Source organism: Myxocyprinus asiaticus, chromosome 29 (genome assembly GCF_019703515.2).
Source record: "Myxocyprinus asiaticus isolate MX2 ecotype Aquarium Trade chromosome 29, UBuf_Myxa_2, whole genome shotgun sequence".
NCBI lineage: Eukaryota > Metazoa > Chordata > Actinopteri > Cypriniformes > Catostomidae > Myxocyprinus > Myxocyprinus asiaticus.
Genome location: NC_059372.1, coordinates 31,193,018 through 31,209,825, shown reverse-complemented (window position 1 = coordinate 31,209,825; position 16,808 = coordinate 31,193,018). Strand labels below are relative to the sequence as shown.

The window sequence follows — 16,808 nt, the reverse complement described above, 5'->3', positions numbered from 1 at the left end:
TAGGCCTATGCCTTACATTTACTTTACAATTACTAAGTGAAACGGAATTCAAATCATTAGCTAAACATATGTGGTCGATGTTAAATAGTTTTTCCCTTATAGGGATGAAACTGAGCCAGAAAAGTTTTATATCTTTGGGATGTTGTCATTTTTCTATCACTAAACATGCTGGAGAGAAATATTAAAGGTAAACAAAAGCTTTTTGTACATTGGAATATTGCAAAACTTGATCTAAAACAGCTGGTAGGCTAGTTGTATGACTATGACATTCAGTGAGATTAAAATTGTAAATATTTTCCAGCCAAAATTTGTATTATGGATACACTGCAGATGGTGAGCTGTGTCATTTTAACCAAAATTTACCCAAAATAAAAAAGGTATTTTTATTGCTATAAACAACTCACAATTTTAGCACTGTGTTTTTTTCTGAGGGTTAAAGGAAAAGTCCATCTAAAAATGAAATAAATAAATAAATAAAATAAAAAAATAAAAACAATAAAAAATCATTATTTATCATTATTCATTATTATGTCGTTCAAAACAATATAACTTTCTTTCATATGTGGAACAAAAAATATATTGATGAATCTTCACGCAGGTCTTAACACAATCACAGTTTGATTAAGGCTGTTAAAGCTTAAATATGTCATTTCTGCGACACCAGCACCACCGAATGGGAGTGCAAAAAATAAACAATGTTTTCAAAACAGCTTTCTGAATACACTCATCTGCCATTGATCAAACAAAGATATAGTCCTGCCCCCGACTCACGCCATTGGTTGAGTAACGTATTGGGGCGGGTCTAAGCAGGTCGCTCAAAACAAACAGGAATTTTTATAGCGCCACAGAGACACATTGTTTACAGTTTTCGAGAAAATGTACCTATGAATGGCTTACTTTCAGTTGCCTCTGCATATTAAACTGGGATAGAAGAAAGTAATTTTACACCTAAAAAGTAACATACTTCAGTTTTAAGCTCCAAAATGACAGAAAAACTATGTTTTGTTAACCTGTAGCCTTGTCAGTTGAACCACCTCTCGCTTGAAGCCTCTGCGGTGGGCCACATGAACTTCACTTCCCATAATGCCGTGCTTCACAACAGTCGAGAGTGTACAGAAAGGCAGTGGATTCCTCTCATACATTTTCACGCATAAATGGAGGCTCGATCTTAGGGCGCCACCAAACAGCCCTAAAGCCCGAAACATGGTGAAGGACCAAGAAGTGGAGCGCATTGCTAAGAAGCTGGACAAAATGGTGCATAAGAAAAACACAGTAAGTGTGATGCTATTTCCTATAACATCGGGGGGAAAAACAGGTAGTAGATAAAAGCAACACTCAGTTATGGAGGAAAATTCCAGAAATGCATGCATGTGTTCATTTGTCATGCACTAAAACACAAATCGCCATCTGTTGCCTTGAAATCTTATGTGCACCAATGCACTGTTGTCCCATCAGTAAATGCAACATGTAATGTAAACAGATATGTTTGGGCGATAACATCAACAGTGACTTGATTCCTGTAACTGGGCATCAACTCTTTTATGGCAGATCGTTTAGTGACAGCTTAAGACTTATTGCACGCTTTTAAATATTGATGTATTACTACATAGGAGCGCGAGGCCGATTGATTTTTTTATTTATTTTTTTTTTATTTTTTTATCCACGCGCTAATTTCTGTTTGTTTCATTAAACAATCATGAGTTGTACTAACTCGACATCATTATCGCCTGTTTCATCCAGACAGACAACCTGCTTGGCTGCACAATCACATGTGACTTTTGCTCTCATGTTTGAAGCGTTTGTGTGCTGTGATGATGAGCTGGCAGCTGGTTATTCTCCAAATTTCTCCAGCGCTAACAAAAGACTCTTTTATCTAACACTTTGCACCAGTCAGTCCCTGTTTTGTACCCAAAACACAACATTCAGGTGCATTTAGGTTGTATTTCTCCTCTCAACCGAACCTAATGTTTAGCACTGCATTTGATAAGTTGTTTGCCTGTGATCTTTTCTAATTAAAGTGTTTTAATCTTTAGGATGGGGCCATTGACCTGCTTCAGGAGCTGAAGAACATGAAAATGTCTCTGGAGACCCTACAGGTAGCTCAGTCGTACTGGACACTGGTTCTGCTGGCTGAGCATGTGTTGTGTTGGATTACATAATAGTTTTTATTTTTATTTTCGAGACAACAGGTTGGCACTCTCAGCATTAAACATGCAACGTATTGAGGGCAGGTGACCAATGGAGCATACTGCTGTTTGAAAATGTATAAGATTGAATTGCATACTGCTTCCCATACTTTTTGAAAATTGAAGCCAGTATGCAGTAGACCCTATGCAATAAGCGAACTTCTAGTATTCCATTCCGAGCATAGCCAGTGTCTTTCTTGAGATGTGATGTCTTCGTGTGGAGAAAAGAAATCAAAATGGAAATGTGCTCTGTGTGAAATTGTGTAATCAGTGGGCCTGATAGAAAGCATCATAACTGACATTTACGACAAATCGTTGTTTCTTGCCTGGGCATAACAGTATCACTGATGCACCACTGGTTATGCTACTGTGCGCAGGATTAAAGGCTATGAGGTGTGACGAAAAACCCATATGAAAGATTCTCTGTCAACTTTTCCCTATTAATAAGTCACAGTCAGGCCCAGAATGGATTTCTGACTGTATCTAGATGGCTCATTTAGCTATTATTAACTACCTCATAGTAGTTAATAATAGCAGTTTTTTAACAGTAACATTGTAGTTGGCAGATGTTTTTTCTTTGGAAAATTAGAATGCACAGACATTTATTTTGAATGCTTTGTGTACATTTATCCATAATAACTTGTGCTTTACATTGACATGTGATATGTCTGTAGTGATATTGTAGTTGGGTGGATTCAGTCATTATGGGTGGAGAAGACGGACAAACAGACAGGCTTTATTGATACCTGAGGGGAAATTCAGACACAATAGAACCGAAGAAAAATGAATACATGTAGAGCAAGATATGTCCTATCCCAGAGATCAATGCCTGAACATATTCGACATAAGTGGTTTAAAAAAAATCTGTCAAGAACTGCAGATCATTAAGAATTGGGCAGCGTACAGTAAATAAAATAGGTGAACTTCTGAACTTCCTCATTTTTTTCCCCTCCCTTTATTCATATATTGCGATCATTTTTAGTGCAGAAGAGTGAATAGTTAGTGAAGTCAGTGCTCAGTTGTCAGGTTGCTCTGGGGAAAGTGTACTGGTGCAAATCCATTACGGTTGTGACTGACATTGCAGTTTCATGCTCATAGTTCGTCTAAGGTAGGGCTGCACGTTAAGGACGAAAATCATAATTGACAATTATGCTTGATGTTGTAATTGGGATTATTCATTTAGATTAAAATACTTTTTGTGGGGAAACTGCATGCCATATTCTTTATGTAGGCTACACATCCAAAACAAGCTGAGAATTGTTCCTGAATTGCTTTATTGCATAAAAAACAATTGTTTTCAAATTTCATTTACATTTTGCAATATTATACAATATATATAGTGTATAGTAGTGTATATACAATACTATAAAATACAGTACAATACTAGAATACTATTTTAATTTAAACCGATTTTCTGAATGTCTACTATCGCATTCATGCACACAATGGACCAAACATTTTGTAAATAGAAATTTTGACACTACAGATACTACAATAGACTAGACACTACAACAGATCTAAATTGAATGATGTAATTGACAGTTTTTACGATTACTTAATTGCAACAGCTGTAATTGTAATATTGATTATTGTTTCGATTAACTGTGCAGCCCTAATCTATGGCCTTTGCCTTCAGACAGTAGTATAGGGAAAGTTCGTCCAATTTGTATCATAAGTCACAAAATAATCACTATTTAGTTCAGAATTAACCATTGGAAAAATGTTAGTAGTGCAGTGTAGCACTTATTTGTAATGAATATGTTCTTCCCTTGTTCTCATCCTCTGTACGGTGCAGTCCACGCGGATCGGGATGTCTGTAAATGCCGTGCGGAAACAGAGTTCTGATGAGGAGGTGCAAATTCTGGCAAAATCACTCATCAAGACCTGGAAGAAACTACTGGGTACAGTTCTTACATCCCCATTCACAATCGAATAGCTTTTAAAAAAAAAAAAAAAAAAAAAAAAAACGGAAAAGTTTACAGTTTACGATATATTCCTTAAGATTGAATGCTGAAGAACCTTATAAATGTTGTCTTATAAAAGACAAGGCAGCTATTTGTTTCTCTTCCTGCCTTTATTGACTTTAAGGTGTTACGAGTGGACTTTGTGATAGTGAATTTATCCTTATGTTTCTGCATGAATATGAAGTGAAAGTGGAATTGGGAATAAACCGGTACCATTTTTTAAAACTGATTACGAGTACTGATACTTACTTTTTGGTACTCGCCAATACAGATACCTGTATTGTAGTAATGCTGTCATTTCCAAGTATAGTAAAAGTATAACAATATATTAAGTATAATAATATATTGCGTAGGAGATACCAATGATATGTAACGCTGCTGCATGGAGTTGGAGCATTTTATCGAGTACATGAGTGAAGTATCAGACCCTATACCAAACCAGTAGTGAAAAGGAGTATGTTCTGGAGTGATAAGGCTGGACTTAAATGTTCTTGTCTCTATAGATGGTTCTGAGGGTAAATCAGAGGACAAGAAGAAAGGAGGATCTCCACTCCAGTCCTCCTCTAAAGACTGCCCTGGATCCAGTGACACCAGGTTTGTAGGATCTAACCATTGATATGTATGTTACAAAAACAGTGGCTAATTGTTTAATTAAAAACAATTTCTGGTTGAATACAAGTTTAGCATAATCGACAGCATTTGTGGTATAAAGTTGATTACTACAAAAAAAGTAATTCTGACACATCCCCCCCCTTGTTTGAAAAAAGCAAAAATCTTTACAGATATTACAGTGAGGCACTTACAATGGAATATAATGGGGCTAATATTTTTTAAGGGTTTTAAGGCAGAAATATGAACTTGTAATTTTATAAAAGCAATTGCATTAATTCTTCTGTTAAAACTTGTGTATTATTTGAGATGTAAAGTTGTTTAAATAGTAATTTTTGCAATTGTTTTAGGGCTTACGGCATTACATCTTCATGGCAACAGTTGTAAAATTGGATATAACTTTACACAGAAAAGGTTAGTAAGTGATTTTATCACACTAAAATCATGTTAACATGCATATTATTTATGTCTTGTGGCTATACTTTTGAAACAGTTCAAGTGAATGCCCTCATTCACTCATATTAAGTGCTTCACTGTAATCCAGATTTTTTTTGTTTTTTTTTGTTTTTTTTTTTGGAAAAAGAGGGACAAATTCAAATTAGATTTTGGGGTAATCAACATTATGCCACAAATGCTGTTGATTAAGATCAACTTGTCATACATCAACCCAGTATACTCCTTTAAATAGTTGTTATTATTTGTTGTCTAGTAACAAACTGGAGATGCCAAAAACTCCCACCACCCCTGTAACCCCCAAATTCACCACCTTCCCACCTGCACCCATCACGACTGACAGCGTGCGAACTAAATGCAGAGAGCTGCTGGTGGCAGCCCTACAGACTGACGGTAAGCATTGAGCAGATTTAAAGTTAAAAAAGAAAATTGAAAATAGTAATAGTACACCAATCAGCCACAACATTAAAACCACCTGCCTAATATTGTGTAGGTCCGCCTCATACCGCCAAATCAGCGCTAACCCGCATCTCAGAATAGCATTCTGAGATGATATTCTTCTCACCACAATTGTACAGAGCGGTTATCTGAGTTACTGTAGACTTTGTCAGTTCGAACCAGTCTTGCCATTCTCTGTTGACCTCTCTCATCAACAAGGCATATCCGTCCACAGAACTGCCGCTCACTGGATGTTTTTTGTTTTTGGCACCATTCTGAGTAAATTCTAGAGACTGTTGTGCGTGAAAATCCCAGGAGATCAGCAGTTACAGAAATACTCACAAATACCACAAAACAGATTATTACAAGTATGGTGCCTATAGAAAATCATCATACCCCTTTAGAATAGTCACTTTTTTGTCTTACAGCCTGAAATCAAAACCCATACCTTTTTTTTTTTTTTTTTTTTTTTTTTTATAAATGTATTTAAAAATGTTGCCTTACAACATTCAAGTAACAAAAAAAAGGCAACAGTTCCAAAAATGTAAAAAAGTCGAAAAACTAGAATATCATGGTTCGAAAAGTGATCATACCCCTGGATTAAATACTTAGTAGAGCAACCTTTTGCTTAAATGACAGCCATCAGTCTCCACTACCTTCGCACACCCAGATTGGGAAATAAATGCCCATTCATCCTTGCAGAATTGATCGAATTCAGTCAAATTGAGGGGTGATCGGTGATTGATTGCTCTTTCCATCCACTGGTTTTCTATTGGATTTAGGTCAGGGCTTTGACATGGCCACTCAAAGACTTTGACCTACCTATCCTAAACCCACTGTGTGGTTTTTGGTGGTGTGTATAGGGTCATCATCATGCTGAAAGGTAAAATACCTGCCCATCTTCAGTTGTCAAGCATAGGGCCACAAATTTTTCCAAAAAATGTGGGTGTACATGGTAGCATCCTTTTTCCTTTCAATTCTGAGCAATTACCTAGTCCCCGCTGAAGAGAAACACCCCCATAACATGATGTTGCCCCCACCATGCATCATTATAGGTATTGTATGTTCTGGGTGGTGTGCTGTTTGGTTTTCTCCAAATATAGCACTTGGGAGTTCAATTTAGTGTCTCATCTGACTAAAATAAAACCTTTTTCAACATGGCATCTGAATCCTCCAAGTGTTTTTTTGCAAAGTGCAAACGAGACTTAGTGTGGCACTTTTTCAGAAGAGGCTTCTTTCTTGCCACCCTGCCATACAGGCCAGCTTTGTGTAAAGCTTGGGAGATTGTTGTCATATGCACAGGCCAATCAATCTCAGCCATAAGGGCTTGTAAATCCTTCAAAGTTGCCTTTGACCTCTTGATAGCGTCCCTGATCAGTATCCTTATGGCATGGTCATCCAGTTTGGAGGGACGGCCCGATCTAGGTAAGGTTTTGGTGATGCCATGCACTTTCCCACTTCTAAATAATGCTCTGAATGGTACTCACAGGGATAGAAACCTTTGAAATCTTTTTATACCCACAATTTTATCCCGGAGCCCTTTTGAATGCACCTTTCCAACCATGGTGAATTCTTGAATTCATTACCATGCACTACTAGTAATGGAATCCTCATGGAGCAGCTGGTTTTATTCTTACGTAATCAAAACCACTACAATTGATGTCAGGAGGGGTCAATTAGCCAGGTATGTGATCTTTTATTTTTATTCTTTTTTTTTATTATTTATTATTATCTCTGTCTTGCTGTTGTATTGTTTGTGCACTGGAAGCTTCTGTCACCAAGAAATGTATGTGGAAGCATACTTGGCAATAAAGCTCTTTCTGATTCTGAAACGTGAGTGGTTTCACCTGAGCAGGTTTGTAATGGTTACTCTTAGGGTGCTGATCTTTTTTACATGTTATTTTCACTTTGATGTAGAAGGTTATAATGTGTACATGCAGCTGGAAAATATTAGATTGAATGTATTTACATTTCCAGGGTGTAATGTGACAAATAAGGATTTTGACATGGTATGATGACTTTTTAAAGGCACTTTAGTCCCACCCAAATGCATGCTATTTGTTAAGCCCGAAGTTGACGTGAGACTGCTGAAATAAACAGAGCACTGTTTGCATAGCATCAGTGTTTACAGACTTCAGGAAAGTCGACCTACAGTAGGAAGGGCTTACTTACAGTTGTCTCTGCATATTATAACTAAAATGAGAAAGTATAACATGAAAACAATTTTATACAGCAGCTTTACATATACACTCTTTTGAAGGAAATTACCCTCTTTTTGTGTATTTTTTCAGGTGATTACAAAACAATTGGTGCAGACTGTGAACACTTGGCAGCACAGATTGAAGATTATATCCTTCTCATCACCAAATACTACATTTTGTTAGCTTTGCTTACATTCTGGTGCTGAACTAAATTAAACCCTATCTGGTGCTCTGTAACATCTTGCCTTTCCTTAGTTATTTCTACTGTAGTATATTTGTTCTAATCAAATTTGAAGAGTAGGTATGTAGGATTGCAGATTTGTCACTTGGACGGTGTATTTTCTTACCATTCCATCTGTGGTTAAAATGAGAATGTACAATGATGCATTTGAGTCTTATTGGTTAAGAGTCAATGCTTTTACTTCCTTGACTGGACTGTATGATACACGTATCTACCAAGAGTTCAAGTCCACTGACATGAAGTATAAGTCCAGACTGAGGAGTCGCATCTCCAACCTAAAGGACCAGAAAAACCCAGACTTGCGCCGGAACGTTTTGTGCGGCAACATCTCGGCAGACCGTATTTCCAACATGACTGCAGAAGTATGTGGGTTATGTGGGTCAAAAATAAAACTGTATAAATGTATATTTTGTATAAAATGTATCATTTTTCCAAAATCACTTTGTAGTTTACAGTATTTTATGATAGTCTGAGATTTGATTGGATTTGGTCGGAGATGTTTTAAGTGGTAGCTTCTCTACAGGATGTGAAGTGTGTTTGTGTTAATTGGCATGTGTTGCAGGAGATGGCTAGTGCGGAGCTGAAAGAGATCAGGAAAGCGCTGACCAAGGAGTCAATTCGAGAGCACCAGCTGTCTAAAGTGGGTGGCACGGAGACTGACATGTTCATCTGTGGCAAGTGCAAGGGCAAGAACTGCACCTACACTCAGGTACATGCAAACTCTTATAACATCTTATCTGCACTAGCAGATTTTAATAATCAGTTTAGACATGACTCTTTTTAATTTAAAGTGTTATAATGGATATAATGTTATAAAGTGGGTAGGTTTGGTCATAGAGGACTAGAGCTGCTACACTGCTGCAGAATAAGTAGACATGCTGTGTTGAGTATGTAAGTCATGCTACTACTGCTGCTGTTGCACAATTGGAGATGCATACAGTCATGTTGAAGCAGATCTAGACAAGTGGTGCTGGGGAGGAGGAGGGTTTCAGAGGAAAATCACTTGTAGCATGCTGCAGTGAAAGTGGTATATCTGCAAAAAACTAAGGCAATTTAAATGATAGACAAAGAGAGAGTATGCAAGTGAATTGGCTAACAGATTACAATGGACCTATCAGCTGCACCATGCAAGCTGATTGGCTTAAAAGACTATATGTCAAGGACATATTTGCTTGGGCAATGGAGTGTGTGAGCTGACTGGCATGCAAATTACATGTTCAAAGTAGCTATCAGCATGCACAATGTAAAGATTCATGACTGAATATGGAGGTGTTTATGATTGCCATCATTTTTAAAAATGTATAAAAAAAAAATATATATATATATATATAATCAATTTGAGTGTGACACAGCAATTATTTACACATACAGTGGGCCCAAAACATTTTTGGCACTTAAATGGCACATAAAATGTATGAATTATTAGCATTATATGCAAAATATCAAACCAAGTGGCATCTGCAAACAATTGATGCTTTTCACAACTACCTTTTCTGAGCCATTTTTGCAATTACTTTAAAGCAACTGGGGTCGAGGTGAGTTTTAGTGAATGTATGAAGTACTGTATGTTCCCTTCAAATTCTATGGACATGTGCCACTAACATAAGAAAACCCGAAAGTGTCCAAATACTTTTTTTTTTCTTTTTCTTTTTCTTAATTTTGAACAGTATAGAGTCTACATTATTTAAATTATAAACTCAGCAAAAAAGAAACGTCCTCTCACTTTCAACTGCTTTTATTTTCAGCAAACTTAACGTGTAAATATTTGTATGAACATAAAAAGATTCAACAACTAAGACATAAACTGAACAAGTTTCACAGACATGTGATTAACAGAAATGGAATAATGTGTCCCTGAACAAAGGGGGGGGGGGGGGTCAAAATCAAAAGTAACAGTCAGTATCTGGTGTGGCCACCAGCTGCATTAAGTACTGCAGTGCATCTCCTCCTCATGGACTGCACCAGATTTGCCAGTTCTTGCTGTGAAATGTTCTCCACTCTTCCACCAAGGCACTTGCAAGTTCCCGGACATTTCTGGGAGGAATGGCCCTAGCCCTCACCTGCCGATCCAACAGGTCCCAGATGTGCTCAATGGGATTGAGATCCGGGCTCTTCGCTGGCCATGGCAGAACACTGACATTCCTGTCTTGCAGGAAATCATGCACAGAATGAGCAGTATGGCTGGTGGCATTGTCATGCTGGAGGGTCATGTCAGGATGACCCTGCAGGAAGGGTACCACATGAGGGAGGAGGCTGTCTTCCCTGTAACGCACAGCGTTGAGATTGCCTGCAATGACAACAAGCTTAGTCCGATGAGGCTGTGACACACCGCCCCATACCATGATGGACCCTCCACCTCCAGATCGATCCCTCTCCAGAGTACAGGCCTCGGTGTAACGCTCATTCCTTTGACTATAAATGTGAGTCCGACCGTCACCCCTGGTGAGACAAAACCGCGACTTGTCAGTGAAGAGCACTTTTTGCCAGTCCTGTCTGGTCCAGCGAAGGTGGCTTTGTGCCCATAGGCGACATTGTTGCCGGTGATGTCTGGTAAGGACCTGCCTTACAGCAGGCCTACAAGCCCTCAGTCCAGCCTCTCTCAGCCTATTGCGGACAGTCTGAGCACTGATGGAGGGATTGTGCGTTCCTTGTGTAACTCGGGTAGTTGTTGTTGCAATTCTGTACCTGTCCCGCAGGTGTGATATTCAGATGTACCGATCTTGTACAGGTGTTGTTACACGTGGTCTGCCACTGCGAGGACGATCAGCTGTCCTTTCCGTCTCCCTGTAGCGCTGTCTTAGGTGTCTCACAATATGGACATTGCAATTTATTGCCCTGGCCACATCTGCAGTCCTCATGCCTCCGTGCATCATGCCTAAGGCACGTTCACGCAGATGAGCAGGGACCCTGGGCATCTTTCTTTTGGTGTTTTTCAGAGTCAGAAGAAGTTTTTATAACTGTGACCTTAATTGCCTACCGTCTGTAAGCTGTTAGTGTCTTAACGACCGTTCCACAGGTGCATGTTCATTAATTGTTTATGGTTCATTGAACAAGCATGGAAAACATTGTTTAAACCCTTTACAATAAAGATCTGTTAAGTTATTTGGATTTTTACAAAAAATTTTAAAATACAGTGTCCTGAAAAAGGGACATTTCTTTTTTGCTGAGTTTGTTATAATTATATATATATATATATATATATATATATATATATATATATATATATATATATATATTACATACACACACACACACACACACACACAGTTGAAGTCAGAAGTTTACATACACCTTAGCCAAATACATTGCAACTCAGTTTTTCACAATTCCTGACATTTAATCGTAGAAAACATTCCCTGTCTTTGGTCAGTTAGGATCACTACTTTTATTTTAAGAATGTGAAATGTCAGAATAATAGTAGAGAGAATTATTTATTTCAGCTTTTATATCTTTCATCACATTCCCAGTGGGTCAGAAGTTTACATACACTTTGTTTTTGGTAGCATTGCCTTTAAATAGTTTAACTTGGGTCAAATGTTCCACAAGCTTCTCACAATAAGTTGCTGTAATTTTGGCCCATTCCTCCAAACAGAACTGGTGTAACTGAGTCAGGCTTGTAGGCCTCCTTGCTTGCACATGCTTTTTCAGTTCTGCCTGCAAATTTTCTATAGGATTGAGGTCAGGGCTTTGTGATGGCCACTCCAATACCTTGACTTTGTTGTCCTTAAGCCATTTTGCCACAACTCTGGAGGTATGTTTGGGGTCATTGTCCATTTGGAAGACCCATTTGCGACAGAGCTTTAACTTTCTGGCTGATGTCTTGAGATGTTGCTTCAATATATCCACATAATTTCCTTTCCTAATGATGCCATCTATTTTGTGAAGTACACCAGCCTCCTGCAGCAAAGCACCCCCACAACATGATACTGCCACCCCCATGCTTCACGGTTTGGTGGTGTTCTTCGGCTTGCAAGCCTCACCCTTTTTCCTTCAAACATAACGATGGTCATTATGGCCAAACAGTTAAATGTTTGTTTCATCAGACCAGAGGACATTTCTCCAAAAAGTAAAATCTTTGTCCCCACGTGCACTTGCAAACTGTAGTCTGGTTGTTTTTTTTTATGGTGGTTTTGGAGCAGTGGCTTCTTCCTTGCTGAGCAGCCTTTCAGGTTATGTCAGTATTGGACTCATTTTACTGTGGATATAGATACTTGTCTATCTGTTTCCTCCAGCATCTTCACAAGGTCCTTTGCTGTTGTTCTGGGATTGATTTGCACTTTTCGCACCAAACTATGTTCATCTCTAGGAGACAGAATGCGTCTCCTTGAGCGGTATGATGGCTGCATGGTCCCATGGTGTATATACTTGCGTACTATTGTTTCTTTCTATCTTTCTTTAGAATAAATGCCACTTGGTTTTATAGTTTATTTAATGCAGTGACATTCATACATTTTAAAGTGTTTTTAATTTTTATAGTGGATTACATTTTTCACCCCATACTCTAATTGTGCTCAGTACAAATTTTGTCCTAAACACACTTGTGTCGTAACCATGACTGTCTTGAGGGTGAAAGGGAGTTTGAAACAAGCAGGAATGTTGTGTGTGTAATGCACAATCTCTCTGCAGGTCCAGACACGCAGCGCTGATGAACCCATGACCACCTTCGTGCTGTGCAACGAGTGTGGAAACCGGTGGAAGGTAAGATTTCTTTCACATACCTGCCAGCAAAAAAGCCATTGGTTGACTTCAGTAATCTCAGGATTACAGAAAACCTTCGTTAGGAATCTCAAATTCATTATATGACCGTGATGCATGTACATTGTTTCTTCATGCCATAATGAAGCCACATGGGGGCGATATTTACTTTCTGTAGTTGAACATCAGAGGAGTTTACCAGCATGACAGTCTGTACTGCAAAAAATTGCAATTAGAAAATAATTGTTATACATTGCGATAAATCTCATTATAATTGTTAGCATTGGTTTAATTAGTTGGTCTTAAACAGTTGGTTCAAAACTGTCATATTTTTGGCAATTTTGCTGTTTAATTATTTTTTGGTTGTATAATTGTTTTACTGGTTAAATGTTGCTGAAAATCATATAACATGCTATTTAACAGCATGTTTCCAAGTGATAACTTTCCCCATATACTGCGACAGCAGGCCCCACTACATACAATATACTTATTCAAAATACATTATCTCAAAATAAGTCTTCACACCTTATGCAGTTTTGTTTCTCAGGTAAATTTATTTTGTTTTGGAGGTTTAATTATTTTTACTAGACAAAACAAGTTTCTTAAAAGAGAACTTTTGCTAGTTGTTAAGAAATGTGCTTGATTTATTTTTGTTGTTTCTCCTTTTTCTGCATAGTTTTGTTAAAGACTAAAGTGACCAGGATTCTTCGTATTAAGAGATGACCTGAATTCATGGTGTAAGAAAGTACTTTTTTTTTTTCTTTTGAGAAAAAAAAAAAAAAGTCTGCCTTTTTTTTTATACATTAATTTTCATAGCTTTGCAATATATAATGTAGAGTGTTGCTACTTCAAAAAACAGTTTCTGTATTTTTTTTTTTCCTTTTTACTTGTGTTATATCTTTGCCTTTCATACACTGCAGATAACTTAGTAAGTCAGCTCGCTTGTTCTTGCTTTTGCCTTAGATATAGCGCTTGTGCCTTTAAATTGCTATATGAGTGCTGAGTTACTGCTGAACGAATTTGTACACATCCATACTGATTTTCTTTGAACGTGTGCTTTTCATATATGTATATGTGGTTGATGCATTTCGCATGTGATTTAACCAAATTTTGATAGGTTGGTTGCAGTTTAAATGGTCTTAAAGGATTTATAGATAGTATTTGAGCCTTTAGACAGTTAGACAAGGAAAAAATAACAATGTGGTACATAATTGAAGGTTCATATGTATTGAAATATCTGAATATCTGGACTGTTTTGTCTCAGTAAATTTGAAACAAACAAAAAAATTGTGGTTTGAGTGTTTTACCTTGTGTATTGGAATTTCAAACGCCGGACTTTTTGTAAAATCAATAGATGGGACAATTGCTAGTTTAAAGTTATATTCCAGGTTCAATACAAGTTAAGCTCAATCGACAGCATTTGTGGCAAAATATTGATTACAACAAAAATACATTTTGACTTGTCCCTCCTTTTCTTAAAAAAAGAAGTGAATGGGGCCAATCTGTAAATATTAAAATACTCACCGTTTCAAAAATATAGTCACAAGACATAAACAATATGTGTGGTAACATAATTTTAGTGTGATACAATCGCAAATTAACCTTTTCTGTGTAAAGTTATAGCCAGTTTTACAACTTCATTGCCATGACGATGTAATATCAACAAACATTAAATGACTGTAAAAATTATGATTTAAACAACTTTACAGATCAAATAATAAAATATATATATATATATATTTTGTCAGTTTTAACAGAAGAATTAATGTTATTATAAAATTATAAGCTTCACATTTCCACCTTTAAACCCTCCAAAAATTGGCCCCATTCACTTCCATTGTAAGTGCATCACTGCAACTTTGACTGTCTCAGAGTAAATTCTGTCATAATTTACTCTCATGCTGTTCAAAACCCAAATTACTTTCTTTCATGGAACACAAAAGGAAATGTTATGCAGAGTCTCAGTCATACAATGAAAGTGAATGGTGACTGAGGGTAACATTTTTTAACATGGAAAAAAAGGTCATATGGGTTTAGAACCACTGGTGTATGAATAAAAGACATTTTAATGGCCATATTTGCCATTTCTTTGTATTTCACATGTTTTCCACTAGAGGGAGCAATAAGCCAATCAGCCAATTGTCACTCACCTCACTTATGTAAGAGAACTCCTAGGGGACAACTGTGTTTTAGTTACATAATTTGAATGAATTATTAACTAAACTTTGCATCAACATAATATGATGTTGTACTAGTACCCCACTAGAGCTGAGAACTGTTGTGTAGAACTGGTCATACCTTCCCTTTCAAAACCTCATATTCCAAAGCTAAACTTAATCAAATCTGAGAATAGAACTGACCCTTTGTGACTCGCGTAAGACACAGGTGCTAAAATGTGTCGGGCCTTTGCCTGAGCAGTAATTTGCTATGAGCTGTCACAACATTTCTTAATTGTGGCCCAAAAATAAATGCTGTCAGATCTGGTTTTGGATTGAGGATATCACTGCAGGCTTTCTTGGATGCTCCTAAATAACACCTCCTTTGAGTTCAGTACCCACCAGATAATTGAGAAATAAAGGGCCTATTGAGAAATAAAGGACCTATGATAGATTGAAGGGAATATGGTGGGAATCTCCCAAACAACTGTCTCCAACGAGACTTCATAGATTCAGTTAAGAGGACAAAACAGCCCCCAGTCATTGGGGAATTAAAGGGTCACAAAGCAAAGTGTTTTGATCTGGTGATTTAAAATGATTGACTGGGTTATTTATAAATGTTCAGTGTTTGGAGGAAGTGTTCCAGGACCTTCAAAGGAATAAACCACTGAGCTAAGACCCTCAGGTAAAGAAGAAAGTCAAGGAGGATTGTTGTAATTTTTTTTTTTTTTTTTTTAAGTGGTTGATACATCACTGAAAAATACCTACAGGTCAACTGAGATGAGATTCAAGCTCCTAGATAGCCATCTAAAATGTAATTTTCACTATAACTATATAACTTTTTTCACTATATTAATACTAAATATATACCTTAGTTCTTGGTAATCTTGTTTAGCCAGACAGATTGCAGAATTGTCTGGCCAAGAACTGCCCCCTTAGACTGGAAGAGACAGACCTGACTCATGAGAAACAACCAACAATTTATTTTGTTTTTCCGTGCTGTTAAAGGAAGTTCAACCAAAAATAAAAATTCTGTGGTTTATGATTTTTTTGCAGGGGTTTTTAAAGTCTTAAGCCCCCCAATGACAAAATGCAACAATAATAATAATAAATAAATATTAAAAATATATATCTTTCTTACACTAACAACAGCAGTACATTCTGGCCACTTTGAAGTTTTATCAGGCATTGTCCTCTAGTGTATGATCAAAATTCATAATATTTCAGGAATTGGAGCAATTCACCAATGATGGTCAATAACCTTAAATTAAGTTTGACAGACTAATTTGGCAATGCATCATTCACTGGTGCATGATTAATGCTATAAATGTTAATATTAATAAATCAATTAATATTTTTGCCACATTTGTATTAAAAATACATTTTTCCTAATGACCATGGGATTAACTAACTGATTTATATTTGTGATAAACTCACATCACATGAGCACTTGTCATGAACACATGAAGACACATTGACCCGATATAATGTTAAATTCGTTATAATGGACACATTGTGATTTTGCGTTTGTGCTGCCACATGAGTTCTGGAAAATCTTTTATGCTTCCTAGGTGAACTTGTGCAGCTAAGTTTTCCACTGATGTGAAAGTCATAAGAAGACTTAAGTCACAACAGATGTTCTTAATTGACAGTTTATATGTCATTTGATTTGCTCACATATCTTACATTGTTAGAGAGCATCAGAATATCATTACTTCAGTGCAAATTTAACCATGTATTATGCTGCAGTTCCTAAAAAAAAGTTACTGGCCAAATGGCATGGCCAAACCGGTACATGGATGATTAATGGTATTATAACGCTAGAGCTATGGCCTATTAAGATGGACAATCATCTATTAGTCGTG

General features: G+C 37.1%; 1 protein-coding gene across 4 annotated transcripts; it reads left to right on the top strand.

The window, feature by feature from the left end:
• Nucleotides 1-1,092: 1,092 nt before the first annotated feature.
• LOC127420404 (transcription elongation factor A protein 2-like) lies at nt 1,093-14,841 on the top strand. Of its 4 annotated transcripts, XM_051662676.1 has the most exons (11): nt 1,187-1,272; nt 2,034-2,096; nt 3,982-4,087; nt 4,654-4,744; nt 5,110-5,173; nt 5,469-5,605; nt 7,942-7,998; nt 8,300-8,454; nt 8,655-8,801; nt 12,719-12,790; nt 13,464-14,840. In XM_051662676.1, the coding sequence occupies exons 3-11, from the start codon at nt 4,007-4,009 to the stop codon at nt 13,470-13,472; spliced, it is 813 nt and encodes a 270-aa protein (XP_051518636.1). In that variant the 5' UTR covers nt 1,187-1,272; nt 2,034-2,096; nt 3,982-4,006; the 3' UTR covers nt 13,473-14,840. The 4 variants fall into 4 exon arrangements, with proteins under 4 accessions (XP_051518635.1, XP_051518636.1, XP_051518637.1 ...); XM_051662675.1 differs by lacking the exon at nt 5,110-5,173 and having other exon boundaries at nt 1,093-1,272; nt 13,464-14,837; XM_051662677.1 differs by lacking the exons at nt 1,187-1,272; nt 2,034-2,096 and adding an exon at nt 3,176-3,294 and having other exon boundaries at nt 13,464-14,841.
• Nucleotides 14,842-16,808: the final 1,967 nt, after the last annotated feature.

Excerpts from the sequence above, each read along its gene's own strand:
- LOC127420404 (XM_051662675.1), top strand. The coding sequence starts at position 1,204 with ATGGTGAAGGACCAAGAAGTGGAGCGCATTGCTAAGAAGCTGGACAAA. Across the intron at positions 2,097-3,981 it reads TGTCTCTGGAGACCCTACAG|TCCACGCGGATCGGGATGTC; the intron begins GTAGCTCAGTCG and ends TGTACGGTGCAG. Across the intron at positions 4,088-4,653 it reads GACCTGGAAGAAACTACTGG|ATGGTTCTGAGGGTAAATCA; the intron begins GTACAGTTCTTA and ends TTGTCTCTATAG.